General features: G+C 30.7%; 3 protein-coding genes across 3 annotated transcripts in view; 2 read left to right on the top strand and 1 right to left on the bottom strand.

Annotated features, from left to right (window-relative positions):
- Positions 1–13,274, bottom strand: part of LOC111680959 (deoxynucleoside kinase) — a 95,577-nt gene that overhangs the window by 64,750 nt on the left and 17,553 nt on the right. The gene's annotated exons all lie outside the window — the stretch shown is intronic.
- LOC111680989 lies at positions 6,653–7,249 on the top strand. The gene is made up of 3 exons (XM_023442708.2): positions 6,653–6,814; positions 6,894–7,005; positions 7,070–7,249. Exons 1-3 carry the CDS (start codon positions 6,727–6,729, stop codon positions 7,185–7,187), a joined length of 318 nt encoding a protein of 105 aa, XP_023298476.2. The 5' UTR covers positions 6,653–6,726; the 3' UTR covers positions 7,188–7,249.
- On the top strand, positions 11,707–12,271 carry LOC111675820. The gene is made up of 3 exons (XM_023436661.2): positions 11,707–11,850; positions 11,914–12,034; positions 12,098–12,271. Exons 1-3 carry the CDS (start codon positions 11,763–11,765, stop codon positions 12,204–12,206), a joined length of 318 nt encoding a protein of 105 aa, XP_023292429.2. The 5' UTR covers positions 11,707–11,762; the 3' UTR covers positions 12,207–12,271.

Raw genomic sequence — 13,274 nt, 5'->3', positions numbered from 1 at the left:
GATTAAGTGTGGACTTGGATATATTTTATTGTACTTTCTACAAATCTAAATTGAAAGTTATGAACTATACGAGCCATGAAATTAATATTTGACAGCGATGTATTGATCGATCCTGACCCAAAATGGTAAATTTAGAGGGATCTTTTTAAGGAAGAGCCAAGAATCAAAAAGCTTTCTTTGGCAAACAAAAACAAGGATAGGAAGAAGAGAAATTCTTCAGCAATCAGTATATATAGACAATTAGTCAACATTCCCTAAAACATTTAAACTACAAAACATTGAATATTAAACCTGTTGCAAAACAAAAAAAATTATTATCAAAATACTCAAATAAAGTTTGGACACTCTTTGACACTGATTTTCAATAATTCCCACACTGTCTTCTAAAAAAAAGAACTACAAAATAATGAATAAACAAATATAAGTAGAAAAAAACACCGTTTTCTTATAGCTGATACATATATTTCATTAAAAATGTAGTCAAGTGTAAAGGCATTCGATGATGAAGATCACACTCGACCAATATCACATTACACGGTGGGAATTCTTTACACTGTCTCATGACTCTCTATACATGATCGTATAGTGCACAATAACAAAAACTATACTATCTCACTCTCAAAGCGGTAAGAAAATCAACGACGTGTGTGACAAACAACTGAGATTTAAACGTAGTTTCAACCGGTTTCAATTAAACTTCAGTCTATTAAACAATCTGGGTATAAATTACACAGTGTTGACAAAGTTAAGAACGTACAAAAAAAAATTATAATAATTTAATGAAGAAGCAAGAACAGCAAAGCATAGTTTGTCGTAAAACAAATAAAAAAAATTTGCTTCTGATTGTCAAAATGAATTAAAAATTAAATATAAATGAGAAAGTCTACCAGTCTTCGTTGAAGTTGGAATATGAAGTTAATATATAGATTGTATAAATAGAGTAAAATTTAAAAAAAAGTTGTAATACTTCGTCAATTTCTAGTAGTGATATCAGTAGATGTATAGTAGTTATATAGAAGAGGGAGGAAAGTTTAAGTTTCGAAAGGGCTGACCCAACAAGGCCATGATTTCCTTCACTTTATGGGCTGAAAAGAAGATGTAAACCTGAAATATCGTCTGTTTGTCCCTAATGGTTATCGTTATCAGATTGCTAATTAGCTAGACAAGCAAAAGAGTAGAGTTTAATATCAAAATAATGGATTTTATTGTCACATTATGCAGATTGTAGAGAGAACGAAGAATTCAGTTGCCACCAAATTTAAGACATACATTATGGGACTTATCCCTTCTATTACTCAAAGAAAGAAATATTTAAATAATTTAAAGATCAAGGGATTTATCTTTAACATCATATAACACCCGATCAAAGTGCGTGTTGCTAAGGTCACAATACTTAGTTGTTTTTCGTGGAAATAGGAGTCGTTTCGGTGTCTAGCTATCAATACTATTTACAAAAAATCAAGAAAATACTCTATCATTTCGCAGCGAAATAAAATTATATATTAGGAGTTCGTTTCCTAAGCCGTTACAAACGCGGAACAAAACCTACGATGTTACACTAGAGTAGTTTTGGCGCAACTAAAATCGGAATTTTATTACACGTTAAAACTTGGTTTGGTCCATAATAAAAGACATCATTCAAGATATCAGTCTTGAATGACAAAATGTTCAACGCAATGTTCAACTTCAGGGCAAATCGAATCTGAAACAGGCTATTGGGTATATAGATCTTGGTGATTTGAATAAAGAGCGAAAATAAAATAACTTTATATATACACGATCAAATGACATTAAAGTTCTCTCTTTCTCCAATATAGAGCGCTGATCGAAGTGTCAAAGTTTGAAAAATTTTCTTATCAAATGGAAGAGATAAGAAGTACAAGACAAAAAATCTTTTGGCAGAATGGACGGATATGCTAATAAGCTGATATAAAGGAGATTCTCCGGGTTCAATGCATTCCCCAAAATTTCATAAGTAGTGCAAGGTAATAAAAACCCAAGACAGATTGCAGCAATCGATACCGATCAAACCTTTTATCTGAATCCTATTGAGATTCGATCGATACCGATAGTTTTAAGTTACACCCTAGAATACTAATCTGAATCCTATTGACGTTCGATCGATACCGATAGTTTTAAATTACACCCGAGAATATTATGGCATAGAGAAAGCCCAAAGCAGCTTCCTGTTCTGCATGAACAATTTGTGGGTAATAAAACCCAAATTGAAGCAATCGATAGCAATCGAAACTTTTATTTGAATCTTATTGATATTTCGATTGATGATGAAAGTCTTACATTGGACTTGGAACATCATCGCATAGAGAGATAGATTATATAGTGTTTGGGAAGAATAATCTGAATCTGGTACGGATCTAGGGGGTGTGAAAAATGAAATTCCAAAAAAAGAAAAACAATAATTTTTCATACAAAATATACAAATGAGGAAAAAGAAAAGAGAAAATAAGTGAAACAACTATGACAGTATAGTCGGTCGTGACTAACAATATAATAACTTACAACAGTTATGAATATTAGATGTGATTTATTCTTTATATTTATTCATTGTTCCGAAACATTTAAGCAATTTATGAATGAAAATCTAATTTTCTGAATAAGGCTTTATATGGGGGCTAGGGGCAAATATGGACCAATCCCGATAAAGATTTGTGAATATATTTTTATTTATATAATATTTATTTGTGTTGAATTTCATGGTGATATCTGTGTTTATATGTTCATTTTGGACAATCAAGTAATTTTCTGAAGGGGACTTTGTATGGGAGCTAGGGTCAAATGAGGCCCGATCTTTATGAAATTTGGCAAGGTCATCAGGCTTGTATAAAACTTAGTTGTGCCTTTATCGTCCTTGGGTCAAATTTCATCCAATTATCTTAAAAATTGCGCACAACAAGGTTTTCATGGACAGCCAGCCAGCCAGTTGGTCAGACGGACGGACATAGCTAAATTGACTCAGAAAACGAATCTAAGCAGATTTGTTGTATGTTACAAACATTAGCACAAACCCAACATACCCTCCCTACTGAAGTGGTGTAGGGTTTAAAAACTGAAGTTCCTCCCAAAACGCCTGAGATATATCCGCGGCTGATCTGACTGATAATACATATTATAAGGCATAGAAATTCATCTTGGTTTGTTGAAAACAAATTATTTACCAAAATAATGTGGCACTGAATACAAAGACAGATAATATAAACTTTCCATTGTAGCCATTACAAATGGCCACAAATATTGTATTGGAAATACATATTAGCATTCTCTTGTACTTGTCTAACCATCTAACAGGCATTTAATAAAACTGGCCTTTTCCAACACATACAAAAATAGAAATGGATTTGGTTTTCTTTTGCATTTTTTTTTCTGTTTCGTCTGTGTGTGTGTGTGCTTTTTTTCTAATAAACAGACGCCAATATTAAAACATAAAAGCAAACAATGAAGCCCCAAGAATGCGCGCTAACGCCAAGAAAAAGTATTTCATTGATTTTTGAAACCAAAGAAATATTTTTATTTTGGAAAATGTTTTCTTTTTTTTGTACATCGTATTAAGTTGTAAACATGGAAAGAAAGGCGTAAAATTGAAAACAAAAATGCAAATGGAAATGTCAAACATTCGAATGTCTAAGAGTGTACAACATAGTAGTTAGTAAGTGGAAAGAAGATTTATGTAGAGAGCGATCATGTGAATATTAATTGTTGTTAAAAGGATATTATACATTTTAAGCAAAATTTTGCTTGTCGTCTTATCTTAAAAATGTAGAATTTAAATATATTTTTAGATATTTTAAGTTTATTTTAGAAACAATATGAATTTAAATGTTTTAGGTCTGGTTTTATGAAAATTAGTTCGGATCTTGCCTCAGAAGGGGATATTGTGAAGATTTATGTAGACAGCGATCATGTGAATATTAATTGTTGTTAAAAGGATATTATACATTTTAAGCAAAATTTTGCTCAGAAGGGGATATTGTGAGCAGCTTGGGTAAAAATGATGACCGCAGTAGTTCTTAGTTTGATAACAAGGTTTACATGAACGGACGGACGACTTAGCGGACAAGAAAAGTGATTCAGATTGCACAAACATCTAAAAGAGAATCCATAAAAACACCAGATCTTAATCAATTAACGCTACAACACGTGTATTTAAATAAACATGATTTGTGTAACAATTGTTAAATTATATCTAACACAAGAAACAATTTCATTTCACTAGAAGAAAATTTGATAAGTTTTCAAAAGAAGGATTTTCTGGTTGATGATTTTAACAAATTAAGTCAATAAAAAAAGTCAAAACCCATCACCCCTGACAATGAGACCACAGCATATATTTATATACATACCTACAAGATATTAATGCAGATAATTGAGAAAACTATTATTTAAGTACTGGATAATATGAAATTCTTTCTTTTTAAAAAAAAGTACCGAAAAAATGCCCATTTGTGTTTGTTTAAATTCTTAGGTGTAAAAATTATAAGGGAAGTTCTCTGTTAAGTTAATAATGGGCGAATGTAAGTGTAGCAATCGCAAACCTGTGAGGTGGATGTGGTAAAGGTATTATTATTAGGGTTGGTAATGTGGATGCGGTTTATTTTGTAACCAAATTTAATAGATAAGTTATTGTTATTAATTTGTAACCACAGTGTTGTGATTGATTTGAAAGTCTACTTTTTCTTTTCGAAAAAAAAACACAATATTTGCACAGGTGAATATATTAAAACATCACTCACACCTGTATTTGGAAAACATTAGTGTTATTTCTATAACCACCATCAAAAAAGCTGGGTGTATATTATTTTTGTCATACCGTTTGTAACACATCAAACCTATTTCGCGGTGGTCTTTTCTTTAAGCAACAACTTATCACTGTCTCTTTGTGTATCCATTGTGCGGTCCATTATACGTGCACTTTGCTCAAGTACTCGAGCTAACTTATCTTTTGCCATAGTAGCACCGTTGGGGAAGGATGGGTGTTATGACAAAGCTCATTCTAACCCCGACAATAATATCGCCCAACCACACTACTGAGATGGCTCTCAAATTCAACATTCTATTAATCCATAGTCATGCTCTGTAGTTTGTTTCGCTCCTAGAATTTAAGAACGAAGCACACTTTTCTTGCGGTTTAGGTTTCAACCACAGCCATTACATGGAACTCAAAGGAACTTGAACCAACTGATCAGCAAAGACAATGTCCTGTGGGCAAATGACCACTCGAAGTACCAGATTATGTGGTGCTCTGGTTAGACCAAAATCATCCAAGGTCAAGCCAAATATTGAAATGTAAACACCAGTTTATAGTATCGGCAGAATAGAGCAATGCACCAAGATTGCTCCATAACAGATCTCTCCTATAAGGTCCCATTCAAAAAATATCATTACTGGCTCAGAAATGCGAGTACAGCGATGAAATATAATATGAACAAGTTTTGTATGAGAAAAAATCTCTCTACTAACTTATCTGAGGATCAGTCTGTTATTAACCCTACCTCACATATTAGGTCCCTATCAGTAAATTACTTTAACGCTTATTACTTGCTCAAAAATGTGATTACAGCGATGAAATTCAACATAAAAAAGTAGTGTATAGGCCAAAATCTCTCTACTAACTTTTACGAGGATCGTGATCGATTTGAGCCTATCCACCGTATAAATTTCCCTTTGGACTAACTTTTCTGAGGATCGGTTTATTATTGGTCCTACCTCACATATTAGGTCCCTATCAGTAAATTACTTTAACGCTTATTACTTGCTCAGAAATGATAATACAGCAATGGAATACGACATAAACAAGTTGTGTATAGGCCAAAATCTCCCTACCAACTTTTGCGAGGATCTGGATCGGTTTAACCCTATCCGTTTTAAAAAAATACTTTATCGCTCATTACTAGTTTATTTTAATTCCACATAAACAAGTTTTGTAATAACTAAAATCCCTCTACCAAAGTTTGTGATGACTGGTAAATCCGGAGTCTCCAGATGTCGAGTTTTTGATCTCTCAAGGTTTTTATCTCTATATATTATACAATTTACAATTAAAATAATAATACGCAAAAACAAACAAAAATTTAAATCTCATGATGTTGACCACTAAATCTAAGACTCGCATCCTGGAAGGTTGTCGTATCGACCGAATTTTTCAATAGCATTTCGAGAAAATAAAATTTCATTGTGAATTTTACGCCAAAAGAAGCTCGTTTTTGAAAGAAACACTTTTGAAAAAGCACGTTGAATATCGACAAAAAGCCAAAGAAGAATCGGAACTCTTTGGATCAGAAAACTAAATCTCGAAAAACCTCTAGGTTCTCGCATCAAATTTTATATGGTGATAATGAATATGCAATTAAATGTTCCTCTTTGGACAAAACTCTTTCCAAAAACCGAAATAAAAAGATGGATAGCCGCAGTATTTCAGGGGACTGTATTCCTAGGCTAGTATAAATCATTTCATATATAACTAAATTTTAATTAAATGCAAACCTTTGAACTTTTTTTGAATTATAAGAATTCTTCTAACTTAATCTAAAATTTCACTTCTGCACCCACTCTGCTTCTACTGCTAGAGACATATGAAAATATTTTATTCTTTTGAGATAATTTCTTATCTCAAAATTAATATTCAAAATTTATTTTGCTAAAATGAATATGCTTTGTTAAATTAAACACAAAGTAATTAGTTGAGCTCTAGCATTAAGCTTAGAAAGAACAATGAAACTCTTCTTAATAATAGGTTTAATTTGTGGCCTTATTATTGCTAATAAGGCGGCGGTGATGCAAGGGAATTACGCTGATCCAAGTAAAATTTAATTAGAATTAAACTAATAGAATTCTAAATAATATAATTATTTTTTCATTTTTCTCTTTTTTATTAAAAGAACACCCAGGTAAATGTGTCTATCATGATATGATATTGTCGCCTGGTGAACATCCCTATTCCAAATGTGGGCGTATGTTGTGCGGTGAAACTGGATGGATAGTTTTTCATACGTTAGTTTAAACTTTCCTTTATGTGTCATTAACATAACTAAATAAATGTCTTTTGTTTACTTAGATGTGGCGCCATATTACCACCAGACGGTCATAAGTTGGGAAAACCCATTTATCCAGATGCAAAATATCCGAAATGCTGTGAAAAGCATTATATTCCAATTGAAGAAGAAAATGCGTAAAATATATAAAATTCCAAAAACTCATAAGATATACTAAAAATAAATCACTTTAAAAATTAAAATCGCTTGTATCTTTTCAAATAACACTCTAATTAAGAAAATAGTGAAAATTTGTAAAATCCGATAATTCTCATCAAAAATCGATTTTTAAATGAAAAATATAAAATTGGCTGTAACTTCTTAAATAACGCTCCAATTAAGAAAATAGTGAAAATCTGTGATCACTCATATTTCCCACCAATAATCAAGTTTTATATGAAAAACTTAAAATTGGCTGTAACTTCTTAAATAACGCTCCAATTGAGAAAATAGTGAAAATCTGTAATCACTCATATTTCCCACCAAAAATCGATTTTTATATGAAAAACTTAAAATGGCTGTAACTTCTTAAATAACGCTCCAATTGAGAAAATAGTGAAAATCTGTGATCACTCATATTTCCCACCAAAAATCGATTTTTATATGAAAAACTTAAAATGGCTGTAACTTTTTAAATAACGCTCCAATTAAGAAAATAGTGAAAATCTGTGATCACTCATATTTCCCACCAAAAATCAAGTTTTATATGAAATGGCTGTAACTTCTTAAATAACGCTCCAATTGAGAAAATCTGCGATCACTCACATTTCCCACTAAAAGTCGATTTTTATATGAAAAATTTAAAATGGCTGTAACTTCTTAAATAACTCTCCAATTGAGAAAATAGTAAAAATCTGTGATCACTCATATTTCCCACCAAAAATCCAGTTTTATATGAAAAACTTAAAATGGCTGTAACTTCTTAAATAACGCTCCAATTGAGAAAATAGTGAAAATCTGTGATCACTCATATTTCCCACTATATATGAAAAACTTTAAATGGCTGTAACTTCTTAAATAATGCTCCAATTGGGAAAATAGTGAAAATCTGTGATCACTCATATTTCCCACTAAAAATCGATTTTTATATGAAAAATTTTAAATGGCTGTAACTTCTTAAACAACGCTCCAATTGAGAAAATAGTAAAAATCTGTGATCACTCATATTTCCCACTAAAAATCGATTTTTATATGAAAAACTTTAAATGGCTGTAACTTCCTTAATAACGCTCCAATTGAGAAAATAGTGAAAATCTGTGATCACTCATATTTCCCATTAAATATCGATTTTTATATGAAAAACTTTAAATGGCTGTAACTTCTTAAATAACGCTCCAATTGAGAAAATAGTGAAAATCTGTGATCACTCATTTTTCCCACCAAAAATCGATTTTTATATAAAAAACCTTTCAATGGCTGTAACTTCCTTAATAACGCTCCAATTGAGAAAATAGTGAAAATCTGTGATCACTCATATTTCCCACCAAAAATCGATTTTTATATGAAAAACTTAAAATGGCTGTAACTTCTTAAATAACGCTCCAATTGAGAAAATAGTGAAAATCTGTGATCACTCATATTTCCCACTAAAAATCGATTTTTATATGAAAAACTTAAAATGGCTGTAACTTCTTAAATAACGCTCTAATTGAGAAAATAGTGAAAATCTGTGATCACTCGTATTTCCCACCAAAAATCGATTTTTATATGAAAAACTTACAATGGCTGTAACTTCTTAAATAACGCTCCAATTGAGAAAATAGTGAAAATCTGTGATCACTCATATTTCCCACTAAAAACCGATTTTTATATGAAAAATTTTAAATGGCTGTAACTTCTTAAATAACGCTCCAATTGAGAAAATAGTGAAAATCTGTGAGCACTCATATTTCCCACTAAAAATCGATTTTTATATGAAAAACTTTAAATGGCTGTAACTTTCTTAATAACGCTTCAATTGAGAAAATAGTGAAAATCTGTGATCACTCACATTTCCCATTAAAAGTCGATTTTTATATGAAAAATTTAAAATGGCTGTAACTTCTTAAATAACGCTCCAATTGAGAAAATAGTAAAAATCTGTGATCACTCAAATCCAGTTTTATATGAAAAACTTAAAATGGCTGTAACTTCTTAAATAACGCTCCAATTGAGAAAATAGTGAAAATCTGTGAACACTCATATTTCCCACCAAAAATCCAGTTTTATATGAAAAACTTAAAATGGCTATAACTTCTTAAATAACGCTCCAATTGAGAAAATAGTAAAAATCTGTGATCACTCATATTCCCACCAAAAATCGATTTTTATATGAAAAACTTAAAATGGCTGTAACTTCCTTAATAACGCTCCAATTGAGAAAATAGTGAAAATCTGTGATCACTCGTATTTCCCACCAAAAATAGATTTTTATATGAAAAACTTACAATGGCTGTAACTTCTTAAATAACGCTCCAATTGAGAAAATAGTAAAAATCTGTGATCACTCATATTCCCACCAAAAATCGATTTTTATATGAAAAACTTTAAATGGCAATCTGTGATCACTCATATTCCCACCAAAAATCGATTTTTATATGAAAAACTTTAAATGGCTGTAACTTCTTAAATAACGCTCCAATTGAGAAAATAGTGAAAATCTGTGATCACTCATATTTCCCACTAAAAATCGATTTTTATATGAAAAACTTAAAATGGCTGTAACTTCTTAAATAACGCTCCAATTGAGAAAATAGTAAAAATCTGTGATCACTCATATTTGCCACTAAAAATCGATTTTTATATGAAAAACTTAAAATGGCTGTAACTTCTTAAATAACGCTCCAATTGAGAAAATAGTAAAAATCTGTGATCACTCATATTCCCACCAAAAATCGATTTTCATATGAAAAACTTTAAATGGCTGTAACTTCCTTAATAACGCTCCAATTGAGAAAATAGTGAAAATCTGTGATCACTCATATTTCCCACTAAAAATCGATTTTTATATGAAAAACTTAAAATGGCTGTAACTTATTAAATAACGCTCCAATTGAGAAAATAGTAAAAATCTGTGATCACTCATATTTCCCACTAAAAATCGATTTTTATATGAAAAACTTTAAATGGCTGTAACTTCCTTAATAACGCTCCAATTGAGAAAATAGTAAAAATCTGTGATCACTCATATTTCCCCACTAAAAATCGATTTTCATATGAAAAACTTAAAATGGCTGTAACTTCCTTAAGAACGCTCCAATTTAGAAAATAGTGAAAATCTGTGATCACTCATATTTCCCACTAAAAATCGATTTTTATATGAAAAACTTTAAATGGCTGTAACTTCCTTAATAACGCTCCAATTGAGAAAATAGTAAAAATCTGTGATCACTCATATTTCCCACTAAAAATCGATTTTCATATGAAAAACTTAAAATGGCTGTAACTTCCTTAATAATGCTTCAATTTGAAAATAGTGAAAATCTGTGATCACTCATATTCCCACCAAAAATCCAGTTTTATATGAAAAACTTTAAATGGATGTAACTACTTAAATAACGCTCCAATTAAGAAAATAGTGAAAATCTGTGATTACTCATATTTCCCACTAAAAATCGATTTTTATATGAAAAACTTAAAATGGCTGTAACTTCCTTAATAACGCTTCAATTGAGAAAATAGTGAAAATCTGTGATCACTCATATTTCCCACTAAAAATCGATTTTTATATGAAAAACCAACAAAAATCCAGTTTTATATGAAAAACTTTAAATGGCTGTAACTACTTAAATAACGCTCCAATCGAGAAAATAGTGAAAATCTGTGATCACTCATATTTCCCACTAAAAATCGATTTTTATATGAAAAACTTTAAATTTTTATATGAAAAACTTAAATAACGCTCCAATTGAGAATATAGTGAAAATCTGTGATCACTCATATTTCCCACTAAAAATCGATTTTTATATGAAAAACTTTAAATGGCTGTAACTTCCTTAATAACGCTCCAATTGAGAAAATAGTGAAAATCTGTGATCACTCATATTTCCAACCAAAAATTGAGTTTTATATGAAAAACTTAAAACGGCTGTAACTTCTTTATTAACGTTCCAATTGAGAAAATAGTGAAAATCTGTGATCACTCATATTTCCCACTAAAAATCGATTTTTATATGAAAAACTTTAAATTTTTATATGAAAAACTTAAATAACACTCCAATTGAGAAAATAGTAAAAATCTGTGATCACTCATATTTCCCACCAAAAATCGATTTTTATATGAAAAACTTAAAATGGCTGTAACTTCCTTAATAACGCTCCAATTGAGAAAATAGTAAAAATCTGTGATCACTCATATTTCCCACCAAAAATCGATTTTTATATGAAAAACTTAAAATGGCTGTAACTTCTTAAATAACGCTCCAATTGAGAAAATAGTGATTACTCATATTTCTGTGATCACAAATATTTTCCATCAAAAATCGAAATAGTGAAAATCTGTGATGACTCATATTTCCCACCAAAAACCGATATGATAACCTTTCTATGTATATTAAAGTATTGTTTGATTAATGGCTGTAGATAGAATATTTTTTGTCCCACGGTAGTACATATGGATCTGCACATATTTATTTTTTTATTATTTCTTATCACAATGTTTATGCAGAATAGAATACAGACTTATAAACTTTGCAATCATATATTAGTTGGGATTTAGCATTTTATATTGAAACAACAATGAAATTTTGGATTCTGATAAGTTTAATTTGTGGTTTCATTGTCGCAAATAGGGCAGCAGTAGCTAGAGGAACTTATAAAGACCCAAGTAAGTTTTAGAACTACATATGTATAAAATAATAATACTATTCTTTTAATTAAAAATATTTAGGATACCCAGGCAAATGTGTTGTTGGTGATTTAATTGTATCGCCCGGAGAAGAGGCTAAACATCCTTTTTCACGTTGTGGCCGTATGTTGTGCGGCAGTGAAGGTTCTGTTGTTTTCCACACGTAAGTAACAACTTACTACTTTAGATATTTATAAAATTATTATATATTTAATTTTTATTTTAGATGTGGTGCCATTGGTGCACCATCAGGTTATATATTGGGTGATCCCATTGAGCCTGCAGCACCATATCCAAAATGCTGTAATAGACATTTTATTCCGGTCGATAATTAATTTCATTCATTGTGAGATTCTATGTTAAAGATTTTCAATAAATAAAGAAATATGTTAAAAATGTATGATAGACTGACTAGTCGTTTGAATCATGTTTGTAAATTGATCTCTTAACCTTTCGGTAGGTATTGCCAAGAATTTCTATTATAATACTTTAACTAAGTATATAGATGTATACAAACTAAAACCAAACTAAGCAAAATACTTAAAATTCTAAACTAACATACATACTAACTAATAGACTTCATACATATATATGCATGCATGTATGTGTTAAAAGCGAACTACAATTTTTTTTATAAATATTTCATAATTTTAACCAATTCCACCACAAATACAATATCGAATGACAAAATACACACACAAATAGAGAAAATATCCAACAGAGATTTACATTTTTTGTGGCTGATTACAATTGAATGAACATTGACTGCTATAAGGAGGAATGAATATTATTAATATTTTTCGAACGAAACCAACATGACGTTGAAGTGGAACTACAAATGGAAATGGAAGCGAAAACAAAAAACAACAGAAGCAGAAAATAAAAATTCGAAAAACAAATAAAGCGACACATTCATCCAACCATTCATCATCTATCCATTGCACATGCATATATACACACATTCATGGATCAAGCGGACGGAATTGAAATGGTAGACGACATTCATTGGTTAAGAAGTAGAAGTTAATTTTGTACGAGTGTGAGTTTGAGTACGTAGGTAGTCAAGAGATTGTCACCATCTTCAGTTAGCACAAATGTGTCTGAGAGGGGGGTTTGTATAGTGGGCATTGAAAAGGAAGAAGAAAAATAAAAAAATATTATAAAAGACAATAAGCTCAGTGTATGTATATACGTTGATAACCAGCGTTGTCAATTTAGCGTTTTTGATAACCCAAGTGTTTGTTTATAGGCAATTGCTCAAGCTGTTAATCTCGATGTTCACAAGTTGCACACTTGTGACCACAGTATAATCGGTTCTTACTGTACGACGTGCTTTATCTTGTCCCAAAATTTTTTTCTATAAACACTTACATAGGAAATAAAACTAAAGTAGTTCCCAACGT

This window comes from Lucilia cuprina, chromosome 4 (assembly GCF_022045245.1).
Source record: "Lucilia cuprina isolate Lc7/37 chromosome 4, ASM2204524v1, whole genome shotgun sequence".
Classification (NCBI taxonomy): Eukaryota; Metazoa; Arthropoda; class Insecta; order Diptera; family Calliphoridae; genus Lucilia; species Lucilia cuprina.
Note: the sequence above shows the minus strand (reverse complement) of the source record. Positions and strands in the feature narration are given on the sequence as shown.